Raw genomic sequence first — 18056 nt, forward strand, 5'->3', positions numbered from 1 at the left:
AACCTGCCTCCCTTAAGTGCATTTCAAAAACATTGTCTAGTAATGTGCAACATGCGCATGTTTTGTATATGCTCTTTATCTATGCACTGGAGAACTCTTAAGTGTTGTACGTTAATTGACCTAGCTTTAAAAAACAGCAAAAATTCAACAGCAGAAAAGTGTGGTTGAGTTCAGAACTTGCTCCAAGGAGAACCTTCCTGTTCCCTCACTCCAGGTAAATGAGCAGAGGCAGCAGGTGGGAGCTGTGACGAGCAAATGTTTCAAAAGTGATTTTGGTGAGAACGGTTTCCAACACAGCCCTGCCAGCTTGAGCTGTGTTTGCATCTGGGGTTATCTGGATTGTTTCTTGCAATAGCAGAAGGATTAGTGATGATGGTTACAAGGTATTGGCAGCTGCTTGTGCTTTTGTCGTAGTTACGTATACTTCCTAAGAGTAAATCTATGCAATGCAAGAATGAGTGTGCCAGCACGTGCTGACCTCTTTTTTACTCTACTCTACTCTTTCTATCTCTTTTCTCACAGTGGTTTAAGCCATTTGGGCAAAAATGATCTTATTTAAGTAAGGATGATGTAGACACACAGTTCATAGTACAAACACTATTAAAAAAAAAACAAACGAGATTTGTTAACCTGAACTACAGTACTAGGATTAAAGCATTGTTTTAGTCATGTGGGTTGTGAGTATACTTTGAGCACAGGCCAGCTCAAATTCAAATCCTTATTTCTCTTTTTTTTTTTTTTTAATCAGAATTGCTACGGGATTGACAAGGCCAAAAAGACAGGAAAGCTGGTTGTAATTATGCTTATGACAGAACTTAAATCAGTTCCCACACCCACCTGAGAGATATTTGTAACCAAGTTAATTATACATTTATGCTTTGTTTGTATTCACAGATATAAATGAATGTCAGTATGGCAATCTCTGTACACATGGACGTTGTGAAAATACTGAGGGGTCTTTCAGATGTATTTGTGGCCAAGGTTTCAAACTCTCTGCATCAGAGGATCAGTGTGAAGGTAGGAAGGAATATGATTAAAATTCTGTAAGGTTGCACTTCTAGATAACATTTCTCATCTAATAGTATTCTTCCTCATGGAGACAACAAAAGTACAACACTGAGGCTAAATTACCAAAAATGTAAGAAGAATGTGTTTTTCTATTTTATGGCTTACATAGTCACATTATACATTTTGTGATTTGTTATAAAACATCTGGGGTTATAAAGCCAATCAACAATGTTTAGTAATATTTATGTTACTTGATTGGAATTTCTGCAAAATGCTTGACATTTCTGTCATTTTCGAGGTTTGGAGACAGTGGCTTTTGCTGTCTTAACCTTTTAGTGTGGCATTCGCATTTCTTTTCATCTTTTTTTCTTTCATGTAAGGGAGTGAAATCACAAAACCCAGGCTACGTTCTCTTGGAACTCAGTAGTGTCAGTTAAATGCTGAGCTGATGCCTGCTTTGGTATTGCTGCTTTTCAAGCAAGATACTTAGTAGAAAATGAGTGTGGTATCATATTTCTATGAACAAGTACCTGCATTGGAGATACATCTCCAGCGTGTCAGGTCCTGCATTTCTTCCACATATAAAATTCCCATCGGTACTGCTCCAGTGGAACAAAATTGGCTATGGAGCCAGAGCACAGCAGTCTGAGAGAGAGCACAGAGTGCATATATGAAGTATGAGTATCTCTCTCCTCCTTGAACAGCAGGCATTAGGGACTCCTTGCAACCTGTCCACCAGAAGTGAAAATCTGGGATAATGTCTCCAAGCTGCGGAAGCACACAGAAACCTGAGTTTCTTTTCAGCTGTTTTTCTTCTTTATATTCCCTTCCCATAAGTGTCTGCATATAGCACTAAACACATTCAGCCTTCTGAGAGCTAAAATAATACAATAAAACTAAATAATCATTCATTTAACTTTGTCAGGAAATTTGAAACAAAACATCACTGTACGTTAAGTGGCTTGAGTGAGTTAAATGTGCTGTCCAGGACACAGAGCAGACCAGTCCTGGGGAAAGTATGTAGACAAAGTTTGACTGCTTCCTCTGAGCCTTTCATGGAAAAGAGCCTTTGCCAAACTGTGCTGGCATGTGCAGACAGTTCTTCTTAAAGTGCACCCTTCTAAAGTCAGGATCCGTACACGTGCCCAGATACCTCATGCAGCCCCACAGAATTCGGTGATCCTTAAATTCAAAACTTCTCTGGTCACAAGGGACCATTATTCAAGAGGTCAGACTACATAGCCATAACACAGACCAGAAAAAACTCACTGAGTAACTTTCTCCTGTTTGAATTGCAGTATATTTTCAGAACAACATGCAGCCGTGCCTAAATCCTAGAAGTGACTAACAACCTGCCATATAGATTTAATTACAGTTTCTTCACAGACTTTTTATAAGTAAGAGAGTGAAAACAGGTTTCCTAGCTCATAGAGGATGTGCTGTGTTCTGAATTCAAAGTGCTGCTCCCCTCCACTATTTTGACATTTTCATATGAAAATTTAAGTTCAGTGTTCAAGTCCATCTGGTAACCCAGGCTGACCCCGGTTTATGAGAACTGAAGCACTGAGGGATTAACAGTAGTTGTGGAAGCAAAGAGACGTTTCCCTATACTTAGAGGATTAATACTGTTACAAGGCGAGTATTTAAAGGAGAGTCAATGTACAGCTGAATAGGAGAACAGCCTGTCGGTGTGTATCTGAAAACCATACCCTGTTAAAAGCTGGTGATCCTGCTGGAAAGTATTTTGTGGGTTTTGCTGACTCACTGGAGCAGCTAGCTTGTTACCTTTGCCAGATACGGAGAAACAAAAAGAATTCACAAGCAGTGTGCCTGTCTGTGGGTACCTGTTTGTGTATTGATGGATATTGACACTATGGGAGCGAATTGTGAATGCAGTCACCTTGAGGAAAACAGCCAATCTGCAATTTCATATATTTTTACGCATTATGTTGACTGTCTGCATTTGTTAATAAATATAAGACCAAGAGAAACAGTACTTCATATTGACACTCTCCTTCGCTGTTTTGTTCAAATACGTTTTTTGCACTATTTGCTCAGTAATCTGTATTTTCAGATGTGTTATATTATCACTGTCTTTTCTGCTACAGATATAGATGAATGCCAGCACAGATCACTTTGTGTGAAGGGGCACTGCAGGAACACAGAAGGGTCTTTTAGATGTGTTTGTAACCAAGGTTACACATTATCTTCTACTGGAGATCAGTGTGAAGGTAAGCTTGTGGACTTAAGCTACTGATTCTTTTTTTTCAATAAGATCTTGTGTATTTCAGCTGTAGGCGTGAAGTCTTTTGCAACTGGGGTAGAAAGACATATTGCTCCTCTTTCTTTTGCAGAACCTTACTCTGAATTGTTCAACAGTCCCCTCCTGCACAGCCACATATTTATTGTTTCTTAGAAATAGTGCCTGTCATCTTTTCACATACAAGAAATCAGCATGTGTATTTCCCAACAGTAAGACTGAAAGAGCAGTTGACATTGTTACCCAAAACACTTAAGCTTTTCCAAATCTTGTTGCTCAAATTCTGTTGCAGAGCTCTACGTTGGTTCTGTATTACAAAAGCTTCTGCCAGCATACTCTGTTCATACGGGATCCTGCTAAGAGAAAACTTATTCAGCTGGTTTGGGGAAGCTTGAATCCCCCATGTGCACTGGCAAGAGAAAATACGCAGTATAAGATGAGCTTTGAGGGGATCTGGTGGAGCTCACAGCTTTAAGTGTCTCAGAAAGCAATCTGTGTACTGAGTTTTTAAAAACAAAAGAGGTGAAAGATCTATACCAAATTTAGGGAGAAATGCTATGTTATACTAAACAGCCACATTCTATTATCTCTCAAGTAGAACAGCTTAATGTCCAGTAATTGGCAAGCAGATACTTTTTTCTAATGAATTATTTCAAACCTGCTCCCTTTTCTCCATTGTTGTATCATATCATGTCGTATAGCCTTTTGCTGCGCTACTCACAGTCAATCCTGAGCATGTGAGGTTTCTCATAAGTGAGCTCCAGAAACTATTCTACCTCAGGTGTTTCCTTATCTCCCACCCTAGAGGAAAAAACTCTCAATTAGGCTGTTACTGTAGGTGTGGTATTAGCATAAATAAACTTTCTGGTCTCTGGTTTGCTTTCTGTAGCTGCTAATACCATGGAAAAGACAGAACTCCTTACTGTTGTTCTCCCCACTGTGTGTTCTGCTGTTAGGTTATCATGCACACAGCACTCTAGGAGATAACCTAACAGGAGTGCTGCGTGCATGATCACCCTCTCACCCAGAGCAATATGTCAGGAATCCTCCTCTTCAATTGATTCAGGCAAAAGAGCAATTCCCCCAAGCTGTGACACAGTGCTGTCTTCTCAAGACAAACCTGTGATATCAGACCAGACTTTATCAGTGCTGATGGTATGGGATTGTCCACATTTAATGAGTGACAACATATCTTGAAGTACTCACCAACGAGGCAATAAGGATATCTTATAATCTCTTCGGTACTGATCTGTTTGGAGAATATAGTCACAGAAGAACTTAAGATCATCTCAGCATTCCTGGTGAATACCAGTATCACTTGCATCAGCTTCAAGAAATGTGGCTGACGATGCAAGGCACTAGAAACTTGTGTCAAAGAATTTTGTTTTTGCTTGGCTTCACATGTTCGTGAGTTGTGACAGATGCGGAGATACACTGTCAAGAATCAAAGATTCTTGGTCCAATCAAGGTCAAGTCCGCCTCCTAAAGACAGAACAGACTGTGTGGTGTCATTCCTGACAGATACTCATCTCATCTCCTCTTAACAGACTTCAACAGATGAGATTCCAAATATTTCTTCAAACAGCTTGTGCTAGTACTTTGCTGTTCTTCTGTTAGACTTTCTTTATCCCTGATGTGTGATGGTTATTTTTTATTGCTTCAGTTTAATTTATGACTTTTTAGCCTGTCAGCCTTCGGCAAGAAACAGTCTTCTTTATTTCCTTTGTGCATAGCTGAGAGGGATAGGATGGGAGCGAGGGACGCATAACCATTTCAGGCATTTAAATTGCTTCAGCAAGAGGCCTTACAAACCACTAAGTCTGCAGAGAAAGATTTTGAACTAGTAAATGCTGTCAAAAGAGTGTGAGCTTGGAAAATTGTTAGTTAAACCATCTTGTAGTGAGGAAGAGCAAATGAAATATAGAAATTAATGTAAATCCATCATAGTTTCCAGAACTTCTCTTCAGTCTGCTTTGGCACATTTCATAAAGCCCGGGAAGTCACAGTAACTGTTGCTGCTTTCCATCACTGTGATGTGGGCTGACAGGAGAGGTCCATGCTTTACTTTATCTTCATCTCTTCCTTGTTCCAATTCAAGGGCAATTTTCAAGAAAAAACAATTTCAGAAGCTCTCAAGGCAAAAGAGGATGAATTGGATCATACAGGGAAAACAGGTAAAGCTGTTCCCTTACCCCACAGCCTTTGTCTCATTCACAAGAGTCTGTAACAAAGTCTACAGCTGCTCCATCCAGTGACAAAGTGGTTAATTTCTGCAGAGACAATTTGTTTGCTTTAGATTTTCATAAGTATTAAAAATTCTCAACAAAATCTGTCCATATCTTGAAATAGAAGAAATTCTTCAGTACTTGCACTATATCCCTTCAATATTTTCTGAAGTACATGACATTATGGACTGCTTTTTGCACCTTGGAAACCAAGTGTGAACACACCATGCTAGTTCTGCTCTCTGTAAGAATGCTTTGTCTGCTGTAAGTTCACCTCTTCTGATTTTCTTCACCTTCAGAAATATGTGTATGCGCTATCTGAACTTACATGTAGACTGTACATCTCAAAGAACTTGGGCTGTCCTAGCAGCCTTCAGAGATTTTGCTAGCCCAAATGCTCTAAATGTATACCTGTGAAGGGTGATAGAAAGTACTGAACACTTCAAGAATGACTTAGTGTCTCTGCTTTTCCTCAAGATTCTTGTGCAGTAACCATAGGAGCTGTGAAGAGTTCCATCAGAGAAAGGGAGGTTTTTGTCCTATATGGAAAATAATGAATTTTGACTGAATTTGGCAGAAAACGCCTTCTTGTTGTGAGGCTTGGCATTAACTCGGCGCAGGGGAGTCGTTAATTTTTTTCTCATGCTCCCAGTCAAATTTAATTGCTGTTTTTCAAATAAACCACAATTTATTTCTCCGTTGAAAATGATTATAAAACATGTGGTTATCAAAAGGTCACAATTTTGTCAGTATTAAGTGCAGTTTTATCTGCAATAACATTCATATATGTAAGAAAGCAATCACTATTTCTTATTTTAATCAAATAGATTAAATCCCAAGGATAGTTGCACTTTGATGTACAGTGTAGGCCTTCCAGAGATAAATGTAGAAATGAGGTCATGTCCTGTTTTTTTAATTACAATTGTTATTATTCCTGAAATGCATGAAAAGGTTGCAATTCTAGTTATATCAAATCTGTGGTTAAGAAGTCAGAATATTCCAAGGCCGTGGAAAAACTCTTTGTCAGTTTTTTCAGGAGAAACTCTGACCCATCAAAGCAATAGACTCGACTGATTACAAGGTAGATCACTGAGGAGAAAGGCGCAAGTTACTTCTGAGATTTTTCTTCTATTTTCTGTTTGCTTTTAAAAACAGAGACCCAGTCATGAAGTACTTTGTGATCTTTAGTTGTAGTGAAACAAAACCATGTAAAATCACTGGAATGTAGGCAGTTGCTGAGTTAATCCTGTACCTGTGCTCTGTTTTATCTCTTGGGCTGCCATTGCCTTTGAAAGGTAATGGAAAGAAAAGACTTTTGGTAAAGACAATGCCAATATCCAGTATGCCAATATGTTCTTGAAATAATTGGTTGTTTTGTATCTAGCTTCTGTCTTGAATCTTTCCCAGCTATGTGTCATGTTTACCCCATCAACGTCAAGACACTAGGGCAGTCTATAGACTGACGACTTGGCACTGGGAATGTGGTGGGTAGGCAGCTGGGAGCTGGACCCTGCATGCCCTGGCTCTTCGTCTGGATTTATGGCTTAGGTGCAGCACTACGCAAAATCAACTATTCAGCTTTGTAATGAAGCTGCTAAGCCCGCAAAATAGCTGTATTGCATCACATAAACTGCCTCTGAGAAAACAATCATTAGCACAGCTGTACACACAGTGTGGTCTGTGTGCTACAAGCCTTCTGTCCACGTGGCTCTCTTGTGAGTAGTCTCCATAGGCATGTCTTGTCTGGTGTGGCACACCAGCTATGCCTGGGCTTGCACATGCTCTAGACAACATCTGAGTCAGGTCAGTTCAGGCTCAGGGAACTTTGTGCAGCGGTCTAAACATGTCTGAAGATACATCTTTCAAAATACAAGTTTGTATCAGTAGGCATTTTTTGTGTCTTTCTTGGAAGACAAAGACAGCTGGTTGGCTTTTCTTGATAATTGTACTACTGTAATGCCACAGTCACCATTATAGTAAGGTAGAGATTGATATAAAGGTCTGTTATGATATTTTTCATTAGAGTTAAAATGACACACATTCAATATGCTTGCTAAGAAGAAATGATCCACAAACTCAAATTTTAAAGCTTTCTAGAAATACAAGAAGTCTGATAATATGCTGAAAGAAATTAAGAGGACATCCTCACGTAGTTATTAGAGGACACTGTAGCTTCAAGTTGCTACATTAGTATTGAAGTGTCACTTAAAAAATTCATCAGTTTTTACATCATTTGATTATTCAGTTACATTTTTATTTCAGATATTGATGAATGCCTTCAAGACAGTGATGTATGCCTTCGAGGAAGCTGCATGAATACCGATGGGTCTTACAAATGCACTTGTCCAGATGGCTTCCAGCAGATAGCAAATAGGGGATGTCAAGGTATGAAATAGCTATTAAAAATGCCAGGATCATTTTTATAAGTATGCAAGTTTATAATCATAACTTGTGAAGGTCACGGATCATGATAATGAGGAGAAACTCATTTTATTTATGATTGGTAGTACTTTCTTACTCTTCTCACTTAATATCATTGTCTCTAAATATAAGTTGAGAGATTAGTTCAAGAGGCTTAAATTTCAGCCTTCATAACACGAAAGAAAATCTATGTTAGCACTCACAGAGATTCAGTACTGCATTTTCCCAAATCCTGGTAGCATTTATTTTGACAGTACCTTGTATGTTTGTGAACTGATGTCATAACAAAGCATTATAGCTATTCTCAGGTCATGTTAGGTCATCTCTCTGTCATCTCTAAAACATTTTGCAGTACTATGTGGAGAATGGGGAGGAAGAGAATGTGTTACCTGAGGCTAAGCCAACACTGCCAAATCCAGAAAAAGTACTTCCCAACTTTTGGGTCTGAAGAATCCTATCTCTGTGTTGGCACAACACCCAGGCATGCCTCAGCACTCCCTTTTACCATCCATTTTTATGAGACAAGAAATGGTCTCAGAGCTGGAAAGTGGTACCATGTTCATGCTCTAAATGATTGGAGGACCAGGAGTTTGGACTTTGCTTTGGCTCCTCTCATGCACAGTTTAGACTTGAGCTGAGAGACTACATTCCAACTAATCTTTGTTGAAGATCTTATGCAACCAACAGTAAATTCCTTGCAAAACTTCTAAGTATTACATGTGACTGCTTTCTAATGCTGAAAACATTGCATTCAACATAGAGAAGTACTGTATTAGATTTTGCTTTAGCAGATAAAGGGGAATTGACCACAAGCTATAAATCAGTGCCAGCTTTCCTACCATCTAATTCTCTTCACTCCACTATGTTAAGGAGAAGTATATAGGCTACATGAATGAATATCACAAAACTGAAAGCACTTAGGAGCCAACTAAGGGGTAGACAGTATTGTAAACAGAAAAATGTGAATTAATATTGGAAATCATTTCAGGTAATGCCACACTTGAGAAAAAAGACCATGAATGTTGAAAAATAAGAATTTGTTGTAGAAGGTGTGTGAAACCACTTGAACAGTAGCCAAATGAGTATCAGAACAAATGGAAGAAAGGGGGAGCTGATACAATGAATACAGACAAGTTAGAATAGCAGAGCTGGACACCATGAAAGAATATAAAGGGAGGTCTGTGACTAACAGAATTGAATATGTTTAGAAGATTATTACTGTGTAAGCTACCTGTTGTTGAGCTGTTACAAGATCTACTAGTAGAATTTTCATTAGTCAGAGAATGAAATCTTGAATATATTTTTATTGTCCTGTATTTTGGACTGGACAAAACTAGCCATATTTACATTGCAAATTATGACTGTTTTGCTTCAGTAGTTTGCTTCAAAATGCTTCACACAGCAGTGAAACAGAGACATCTTTAAATGACTGAAAGTTAATTCTTATATCAGAATTCTGTAATAGTAAGAAAAAAAAAAAACAGAAACATTTTTGACAGAATTTGTGTGGAGAGATTAGGGGTGTGGTAAAAGATGAAGATAATAGGCCACTAGTGCAGAGTGATCTTGAACACATTGTAAACTGGGTATGAGCAAACAATATATATTTTAATACAGCCAGTTACATATTGAAGAAGGAATCTCAATCACATGTGTAGGATAGTGGGTTTCCTTCTGGGACACAGTGATTGAAAAGGATTTAGGGGTCAGAGATAGGTAGCTAAACATGAGCTTCCAGTGCAACCCTGTGGCCAGTAGGACTAATGCACTGTCTGGAAGATAGAAAAAGCATAATATACGTAAGAAGTATGCAAGGGTTTTTTACCTCTATTTTGCACTTATGCAGCTGCTCTTGGCACATGGTTGTACTTGGACATTTAGTAGCCCAAAATTCAAAATGGATGCTGATCAGTTGAAAAGAGTTCAGAGAGGAACTCAAAAAAGATGATGGCCTGGAAGAGAAAGGATTGAATAATTTTAAGCTGTGTATTTTGGTAAAGAAAAATTAGGGGAGATTTAATTATAGTGTTCTTACCATCAAAAGAAATCATAATTGAAAGTAGAGAACTCTTGAATTAAACTGGCAAATTTATCACAATGAGTGTCTGCAAAGTTGAATCTGGACTAAAATTTAGGCTAGAAATTAAGAACATGTATTTTGGTTAGGAGCAAAGCTGAAAAGAATCCAAAATATCATAAAGTATGTAGTGTTCTCTTTCAGACAAATTAAACTCTATTTCCCTGACATTATTAATTTTGTTTTCCCGTCTCTTAAATGTCATTCTACCCTTGTGTAATCAGCTCTTATGGTTTCCAGTATTTTTCTGGCAGTTTTAAAACACTGACAGCTTAGTTTCGAGAACAGTGTGCATGCTGAGAAGGTACTGTACTGCACTTGTCTTTGCTGATCTCCAAACTTACCTGTCTTGGACACCTTCAAAGAGCTTCACAGAGTATGCCATTGGTCTACAATTGCCTTGATTTCATAGAAGACTTCATATATGTAGGTGTTGTGTGAAATGCAGCACACTGACTTTTCCCTTAGCACCTTTTACAGATATTACCTTCCCCAGGCTGCATTTGTTCTTTCCACATGCACAATGCCTTCAGGACACTGGCCTAGAAGGTTTATGTACACAAGATACAATCAGTCTGCATTTAAAGAAAATTCTATAATGGCATTATGGGACTTGAAATAATAGTGCCAAAATTGTAGTTTATCTAGACTATCAAAATTATTGTCTACTTTGATGCATTTTGCATGACTCTAAAGACGGCTGGAAATTTAAGCAATAAAAGACACAGTTAAGAGTAAGAAATTCTATCTGTTACGATGGATGAAAACATCTCAAGTATTTTTTTTCTAAGTTTTTGTTTGATCTCAGCATGATACTGAAAACTTCTTAAAGGTTTCAGTAAAGCAAAATGCCACAGGTACAATTTTATTCTATTTATTTTATTTTTTACAATTCTTGTGAATGTATGTCTTGAAAAAAAAAAAGAATGAATGTATGTGATCTTTGAGTTCTGATGGCAGGTTCTGTTGGTAAGAAAACATCAATCAGAAAGAAATTCTCGGTTTTTAGATAAAAAGTAAGTTTGAAAGGCAGTATTTGGAAAATGCTTTCTAAATTCCAGAAAAAGAACAATGATTATGAACTCTTATATACCAAACTTTTGGGACCACTCCCCATAAGAAAAAAAAAAAAAAAAAAAAAAGTAAAATGAGTATTTGGCTTTAAATTGTATAAAATCAACTTGCTGGAAAAGATGCAGCTCCAGACCTGCTGGTAATACAAACACATGGAGCCAGATGCACAAAGTTGACAAGCATACAGCAATCAAGAATCAGTGAGAAGGAGCCATCTGAGAATTCCCCTAATGCAGAAGAAATGTTGGCTTGTGTAGAGCTTATCCTGACATCTCACAAATCATTCTCATCTGCTCATCCTCATTGCAGAGAGTGATATAGAGGGAGTATGGTAAATCAGAACATACTGATGCTTATACAGAGTTTAAAAAAGATCCCACAAGATTTGGTTACTCCGGAAAAAGAGCCTGATTTGCCTAGCTGGTAGATACAAAAGCTTCATTTAAGACTAATTGAACTAAGGCTTAATATTAAGGGAATGGTTATTTGCAAAGCTACTAATGTCTCTGTTTGCAGATATCAATGAATGTGAGAGATCTGACCTCTGTTCACCTCACGGGGAGTGTCTGAACACAGATGGGTCCTACCAGTGCATATGTGAGCAGGGCTTTTCTGTGTCTGCAGATGGCCGAACATGCGAAGGTGAGACAAGTCATAGTAATGCATGAGCTTCCCCCTGCATTCCCATTGCTTTGCTGTTACTAGTTGAGTAAGAAAGACAGTCAGTTTGGGTGTAATACTGCAAAAATAATATTAACTCATCAACCTGCCACCTAAAGGTCCCTTTTTTTTTTCCTCTTAAATGCATGGCATGATATGTTGCTGTTTGTGTCACAAGAAGTGTAACAGGAACTGTACAAAATGGGCGACGCAGTAGAATTAATGTCTGTTAGAAGCTGTTTTACTTGTCTTGACTTTTAAAAAATTCGCCATCTGAACATCAGATTTTATTTTTGAAAGCAAAAGAAATTTGTGAAAAAGAAGGAATACTGGCATAACTATAGCAAATGATGACAGAGATGGCAATGATATCCTTATACTAAAATATGTGAAACCAGAGGACACCTGTAATAACATGAAAGTCTATTCAGAGATGGAAAATTATTTCTGTCATATAGCATAGGTGAAAGAAGAAATATTTAGAAAATGCAAATAAAGTGAGGTTGGAATTTGGGCTTCTAAGAGGTTTCAGATGGGTAGTCCTTACAGCCATATGTATTTAGTGTTATTTAATTTAAAGTGTCTTACATGCATTAGAAGCAAGCCTGAGCTGCCTAAATATTCTTATTGCTGGATGTGAGACAACAGAACCTGCCTTGTCAAGACCTTGACCACCAGATGAAGCATCCATATAACAGAGCTCCAGTGAGAAATTGTAGTAAAATGCTGACAACGATAGCACTTCAGACATTTTGAAATGTCAGAAATTGAGTAAATCTTAGTAACTAGATCTTTGCAGTGATAAAGTCAGTTTACACTTTATATGCAAGCTTGCTCATACAGGTATTTTTCATTTAAGATTGTAAAAGTTGCTACAGTAATAACACTGGTGAGAAACATCAAGAAGCCTAGAATTTAGGTCCACCTAGGGTTTTTATTTGGTTATAACATGAGAAAATATCCCGTTGCTAATGGAAAGCACACAATTGCTAGTGATGTTGCTCTCCTGCACTTGATTTAAAACAGGAGACTTGCTGTCAATGATACCAAGAAGATATGTGGCTTTATGTAGTCAGTGATGCTGACAGAAAACATAAATTCCCCTGACTGGATGAAAAATGGCTGTTCTCATGGATGAGAGGACTTTTCAAGGCAAGAAGCCTTGTGGGAAAAGTAATGATATTGAAGAGGAAAAAGTTACGCTATAGTAGTTCAGCAGGATGTATGCAGAGGAGAAGACCTGGGCAGAGGTAGCTCAGTGTTAAAATCTATGGGTGATGGATCTCAAGCGTTCAAGAAGTAAGCAAGCTGTTCTGTTCCAAATTATAATCCAGTAAATCGTCGTATAACTGGTTTTCACAAGCCAGCTCTTCTCATCAGTTCACTTAGGCCTAGTGAAAAGGTTCTTCCTCCAGTAGAGAAGATGCATGGAAACTTCTGTAGCATTTACTTCCCCTACTTTTACCAGAGGAAAAACAGCATTATTATTTCACCTGACATATAACTCGATATGTAATAAGTAACATAATAACTAAGCACATGAAATACACTATTGGCAAGGGTATCACTGTTATGCTGATGTAAGAGGATGTGTGCTCTATATTTAGATACGGTATGATATTAAACACAATATTAGTGTTTTAATTATTGATGGTAACTAAAAAATCCTATAGATATTTTGTTGCTTATTCATCCCTAAACATTTACTTTGTATTGTGATCATGGTATGAATTGTAAGAACCATTTTCTTACTGTAATAGAAAAGCCTGGTCAAGTAGACCAGAGAGAATGAATCTGAATAGCGATTGGTGGAGGAGCCAGCATTTTATGATCCCAAGTAATGAGGACAATTCCAAGTTTTTTGGTAATGAATTGCTAAAAGCATGTTCATGGACTCTCTTGGCAGCATATATACATCTCACTCAGTCTTTAGGAAGGGTATGGTTAAATATCTTCAGTTTCTCGGCAAGAAAAGTAGTAACAGGTGTTTTGCCTCACCGTTGAACATAGTTTAAAAAAAAAATTAAAAAGTGTAGCATGCTATTAGTAGAAACCAAACACTTTATTCCAAACCAAATTTAGAAGAAGACTTTCTAACCTTGTAAAATAAAACTCTCAGAAATTAAAAAGGCAAAACTGAACAGAAATACAGCTTAAAAAAAAGTATATGTTAGCGACATCTAATTTTAGGAGATATACCAGAAATAGTGAGTCCTCTCTGTCTGGATCTCTGTCAGGTAATAAGTAGCACAGTTTCCAGGCATGGGTTACCATCACGTATGATAAAGTAGTACAAAGTTAATCTTCATTAGAATAAAAAAGCCAGTTTTATGAAGTAGAAAAGGATGAAATCATAAGATCTGTTTCTAGGATTGTGAGTAGTTTTGGAACTTTTTTAATGAAGAATAAAACAACAAGTACAAAACCAGTTGACCGTGCTTCGCAAGTAATTGGTGGTGAGTATGGAATACAGATCAGACTTCATATTCAGCACTTGGAAAAGTATTTTAATAGCTTGGCGAAGCAAGGGTACTTCTAGTCTTCTGCAGCAGCAGCAATCCTTTTCTACCATGACTAGTTTCTCCATTCTGTCATTTTAATAAAAACAATTATATAGCTGAAGAAAATCATTTAAAGGGAGCACTGATGACTTCAGTGTTAGTATTTGTACTGGTGTTAGTTTCAGGAGTTAGCTTCATGCAAAAAGACAAGATGAAACAAAAGGATCAAAAACAAAAGGAATGTGTGACATTCCAGGTACTGAGAAAGGATGTGGCTCCCAGCCGCAGAAGCTACTGTTCTTTACACGAAGTTTCTCTGTGAATTTAATTCTAGTTAAGTGAGTGAGAATAACTGTTTATACCATCAGAGAAAGAACCTGAGGAAATTTTGCTGGATTCAGACGCCTTTCTGTGCCTGGGGAACAGATTTTCCGTATCTCCAGACTGTTTTTGTATGAGTTTGAATCATTTTTTTTTGAAAAGTCAGAAACAACAACAACATGAAACATTTAAGAACCCCATGTGGTTCAGTTCTGGTATGGAGCTTTTATGGCAATTGGCCAAAGAAAACTGAACAGCTGCAGAGACTGTCTTCTTCCAAGGTGCAGACAAACTTTTGTTGTGGCAGTGACATTCCACTGCTGCCTGGCCCCATGTTCAGCAATTTGGCTGCACCAGGCTCTCTGAACAGGAGGCTCTCGGAGCACTCCCTAGCTCCCTGTTGAGCTCTCAGGGGTTCCTGTAAAGGCAGGGTCTTACCTAGTTGGCTGCAAGTCAACGGTGTTGGCAAAAACTCAGATTCAAGATTCTCTGATGCTTAGTCAATATCCTGCCCCAAGCACCTCTTCTGTCTCTGTGTCCAATCCCATCTGTCTCTCAGTCGCTCCCTCACTTTTCCTGTCTGCTGCAAGCCCCTAGCTTCACTGCTTGCCTCAAGAGGCACTCCAGAAGAACTTGTTCATCCCATCAGTGCTCTGCAACCTCTATCTCTGTTTCCTGATAGAGATGTTTTAGGACAACAGCTGCTACTTATCTGCACAGCAGCTAAAGAAATAAGAACACAAAGGGAAAAACAAGAGTTTCTTTCTTGCCAACATCATTGCAATGTTTGAATGACCATCCAGAATCATTGTCTCTAGATGGCCAAAATCTGTATTCAAATATTCATTGCCCTGATACTCTCATAACAGTGATTTTTATGTGTCAGAAGCACAGCCTTGTTCTCCTAAGCACTGTACAGAGCTGTCCTAGCAATAGTTTCTCTTCCAGACACTTTGCAATGTAAATTTTTGCAATTTTTTGCAAAATATCATGCCTGAGGTTAAGTATACATTCACCTTGTTCACATTGGCAGAAAACAACGTGGTGTTGAGCAGAATAGAAGTAAGCTTGAGTGCACACGTGTTGCCTTTCTTTAGATCTTGATGACGTTAGATCAAAGGAGTTCTGATTAAACCAGGCAGCACCAAGTCATGGATTCTAAAGCAGGTCATAATTATAGAGCTGTCTTACTCGCTGTATAGACACAGGATATGTTAGTTTCATGTTTAGTTTTTTCTCCTTGCTTTGCCTCTATATAGCATGAGAATTGCCGATTACAAGGTTCGTGCTTTACAGCACGATTAAAGAAACAAATGCCCTTTCCGGCTGTAAAACAGGAGTCCTTTGAGTGAGCTGTCTAGACAAGGAAAAATATTTGGTGCTTGGACCTTCTCTGTAATTTCCCAAGCACTAAAAGATCCAGTCATATTCAGACTGTGTACTTTTTAAAAACAAAACCATCTTCTATGCATATTATATACTAAATTAGGGTACTTGCTATGATCACAAATTTTGTCTCTGCAGCTTTTCCGTCAGTGACCTTAGTTTACTTTTGGAGACCACGATCCATTCCCCTATTTGTTTTCTTTAATATTTAGCTATTAAATAAAAGCAAAACTGTAATTCATGTAATTCTAAAATCCCCAGTTGTCTCTTCTGTCTAGGCTTTTTACAGTGTAAATGTCCTGTGGCTCAGGAACTTCTGTTATTAAGCTATAGCTGGCCACTGAAAATACAAACACTGTATTATTGTCTGTTTTCTTAAATTCCTGGCTGTCAGTCCACCACTGCTTACTCAGTTTGAATTCCCTTCTTAACTGGGCCTTCTGAATAAGAGATACAGTATTGAGATTTTTTGCCCAGATATGTAAAACTCCAGATTGTGAGAGACTAAAAATTAATCTGCAATGTCATGCAGGTCTAATACTCAGTAGCAAAAGCGACGGATGAAAAAACCACAATGATAGCTGCTGATGTGGTAATTTTATCTTTCTCCCAGTAACTCCATATCCATCTTTTTATAATTCTGTCATTATGGTGACTAGAAAAAGAAAGGGTATCAAATAGAATACTTAACCTTTCACATTTGACAGTGTTTTAATACAGGTATATATTGTTTTCTCTTACTGCTGAATTAATTCTACTTGGGAAGGTTTGTGGTAGATTCCAAAAACTTCATTATTCACAAAGCACTCACGTTTTTATATACGGTTCCTTCAGAATAAACACAGTAGCTATTATATTCTTTGCCAAATAAAAAATAACCCTTTATAAAATTAATTCCTTTAATATTTTTCTTTGTTTAATAAATCAAGATAAAAAGATTATTGGAACTTCAGACAAAACCAACAAACCAAATAAAATATTCTGCAAGTTCCATCTACAAGTACTTTTTAAAAATAACTATACTCATAAATGTCTCCTAGATTTCAGTGTATTTAGTACATGAAGTTTTTGCATTAATTTTATGTTTTAGCTGAACATTATTAACCAGTGGATCAGTTCAGTGAAAGGAGAGTTTTCCATCACTTAAACAACCTTAAGATGATATTAGATGCCTTTATGAAAAAGATGTTACGATTCCACAATTTACCTGGTTAAAAAAACATGCCAGAGGTGGTTGTTTTGTTTTGTTTTGTTTTAAATTTATTTCAGTGATCAGGCTACATTATGTGGATAGCCTCTTCTGGTCTTGAGTGTCTATATGGAGTTCTAAACCTGTCTCAACCCCAACCACAGCAAATAGGAAAGGCTGTTTTTCAAGACCCCAAAAAAAGTCTCAGCCTGAGGCAGACAGAAGTGTGTTTGGATGACTTTGGGTGATTAAGGAGTGAGAGGGAAGCAAACAGGCAACCTGTTAGGAAATCTGTGAATGGTAATGCAGATAGCGTGGGGATTTGTGACCACGTGGTAATAAATGGTTAGAGACATGGCTTCAGACATGGTTAAAAAATGAAAATATCCTTACACATTGAGTGCTGCCAGGAGAAGAAGAAGGAGTTGCATCTTTGCTGACTTTTTCTAAACCTTAGACACAGCCATGAACATCTGGAGGGAGCAGGCAGGACTTCATTTCAGCCCTACTCTTTCAGAAAGACACCAAACAGCAGTGCTGCTCACCTGTTCAAAGGTGTCCTCTCTGTGTCAGTGCAGGATTCAGTCCCATCAGCCCTTTAGTTCAGTGAGCACTTAAGGCCTTCACTGGTGAGATCTGTCACATGAAGGTCTACCCTAATGTGAAGAATTAATGACTGTGCTTGTACCCAGGTGAATCAAAAGCAGGTCACTTTCTTCACCATTTAAAATGTAATTACCCCTGAGGCACAGCACGGAATATAATTCCAAGTGAATGCCATCCTTACTTTACAGTCGTAATGGTTTCTAGGAAAGAAATACAGCAATAACTTCTCTGCTTCAAACTGCATAGGAATTCAGAAGGCAGAAGGTACTAATCCTAGTACCCTGGCAGGCTCCCAGTTTTCTGAGTGAATGTTCTTCCTCCTGAAAAA

The 18056-nt window shown here is 37.9% G+C and overlaps 1 protein-coding gene across 1 annotated transcript in view; it reads left to right on the forward strand.

Annotated features, from left to right (window-relative positions):
* LTBP1 (latent transforming growth factor beta binding protein 1) overlaps positions 1 to 18056 on the forward strand; it is a gene marked incomplete at both ends in the record, with an annotated part of 200785 nt that overhangs the window by 148165 nt on the left and 34564 nt on the right. Inside the window, 4 exons of the mRNA XM_084283576.1 lie at positions 895 to 1017; positions 3117 to 3239; positions 7756 to 7878; positions 11582 to 11707. Coding sequence (XP_084139702.1) covers positions 895 to 1017; positions 3117 to 3239; positions 7756 to 7878; positions 11582 to 11707 — 495 coding nt within the window. The remainder of the gene's footprint in view (positions 1 to 894; positions 1018 to 3116; positions 3240 to 7755; positions 7879 to 11581; positions 11708 to 18056) is intronic.

This window comes from Netta rufina (genome assembly GCF_964035555.1).
Source record: "Netta rufina genome assembly, chromosome: 3".
In the NCBI taxonomy this organism is placed as follows: Eukaryota; Metazoa; Chordata; class Aves; order Anseriformes; family Anatidae; genus Netta; species Netta rufina.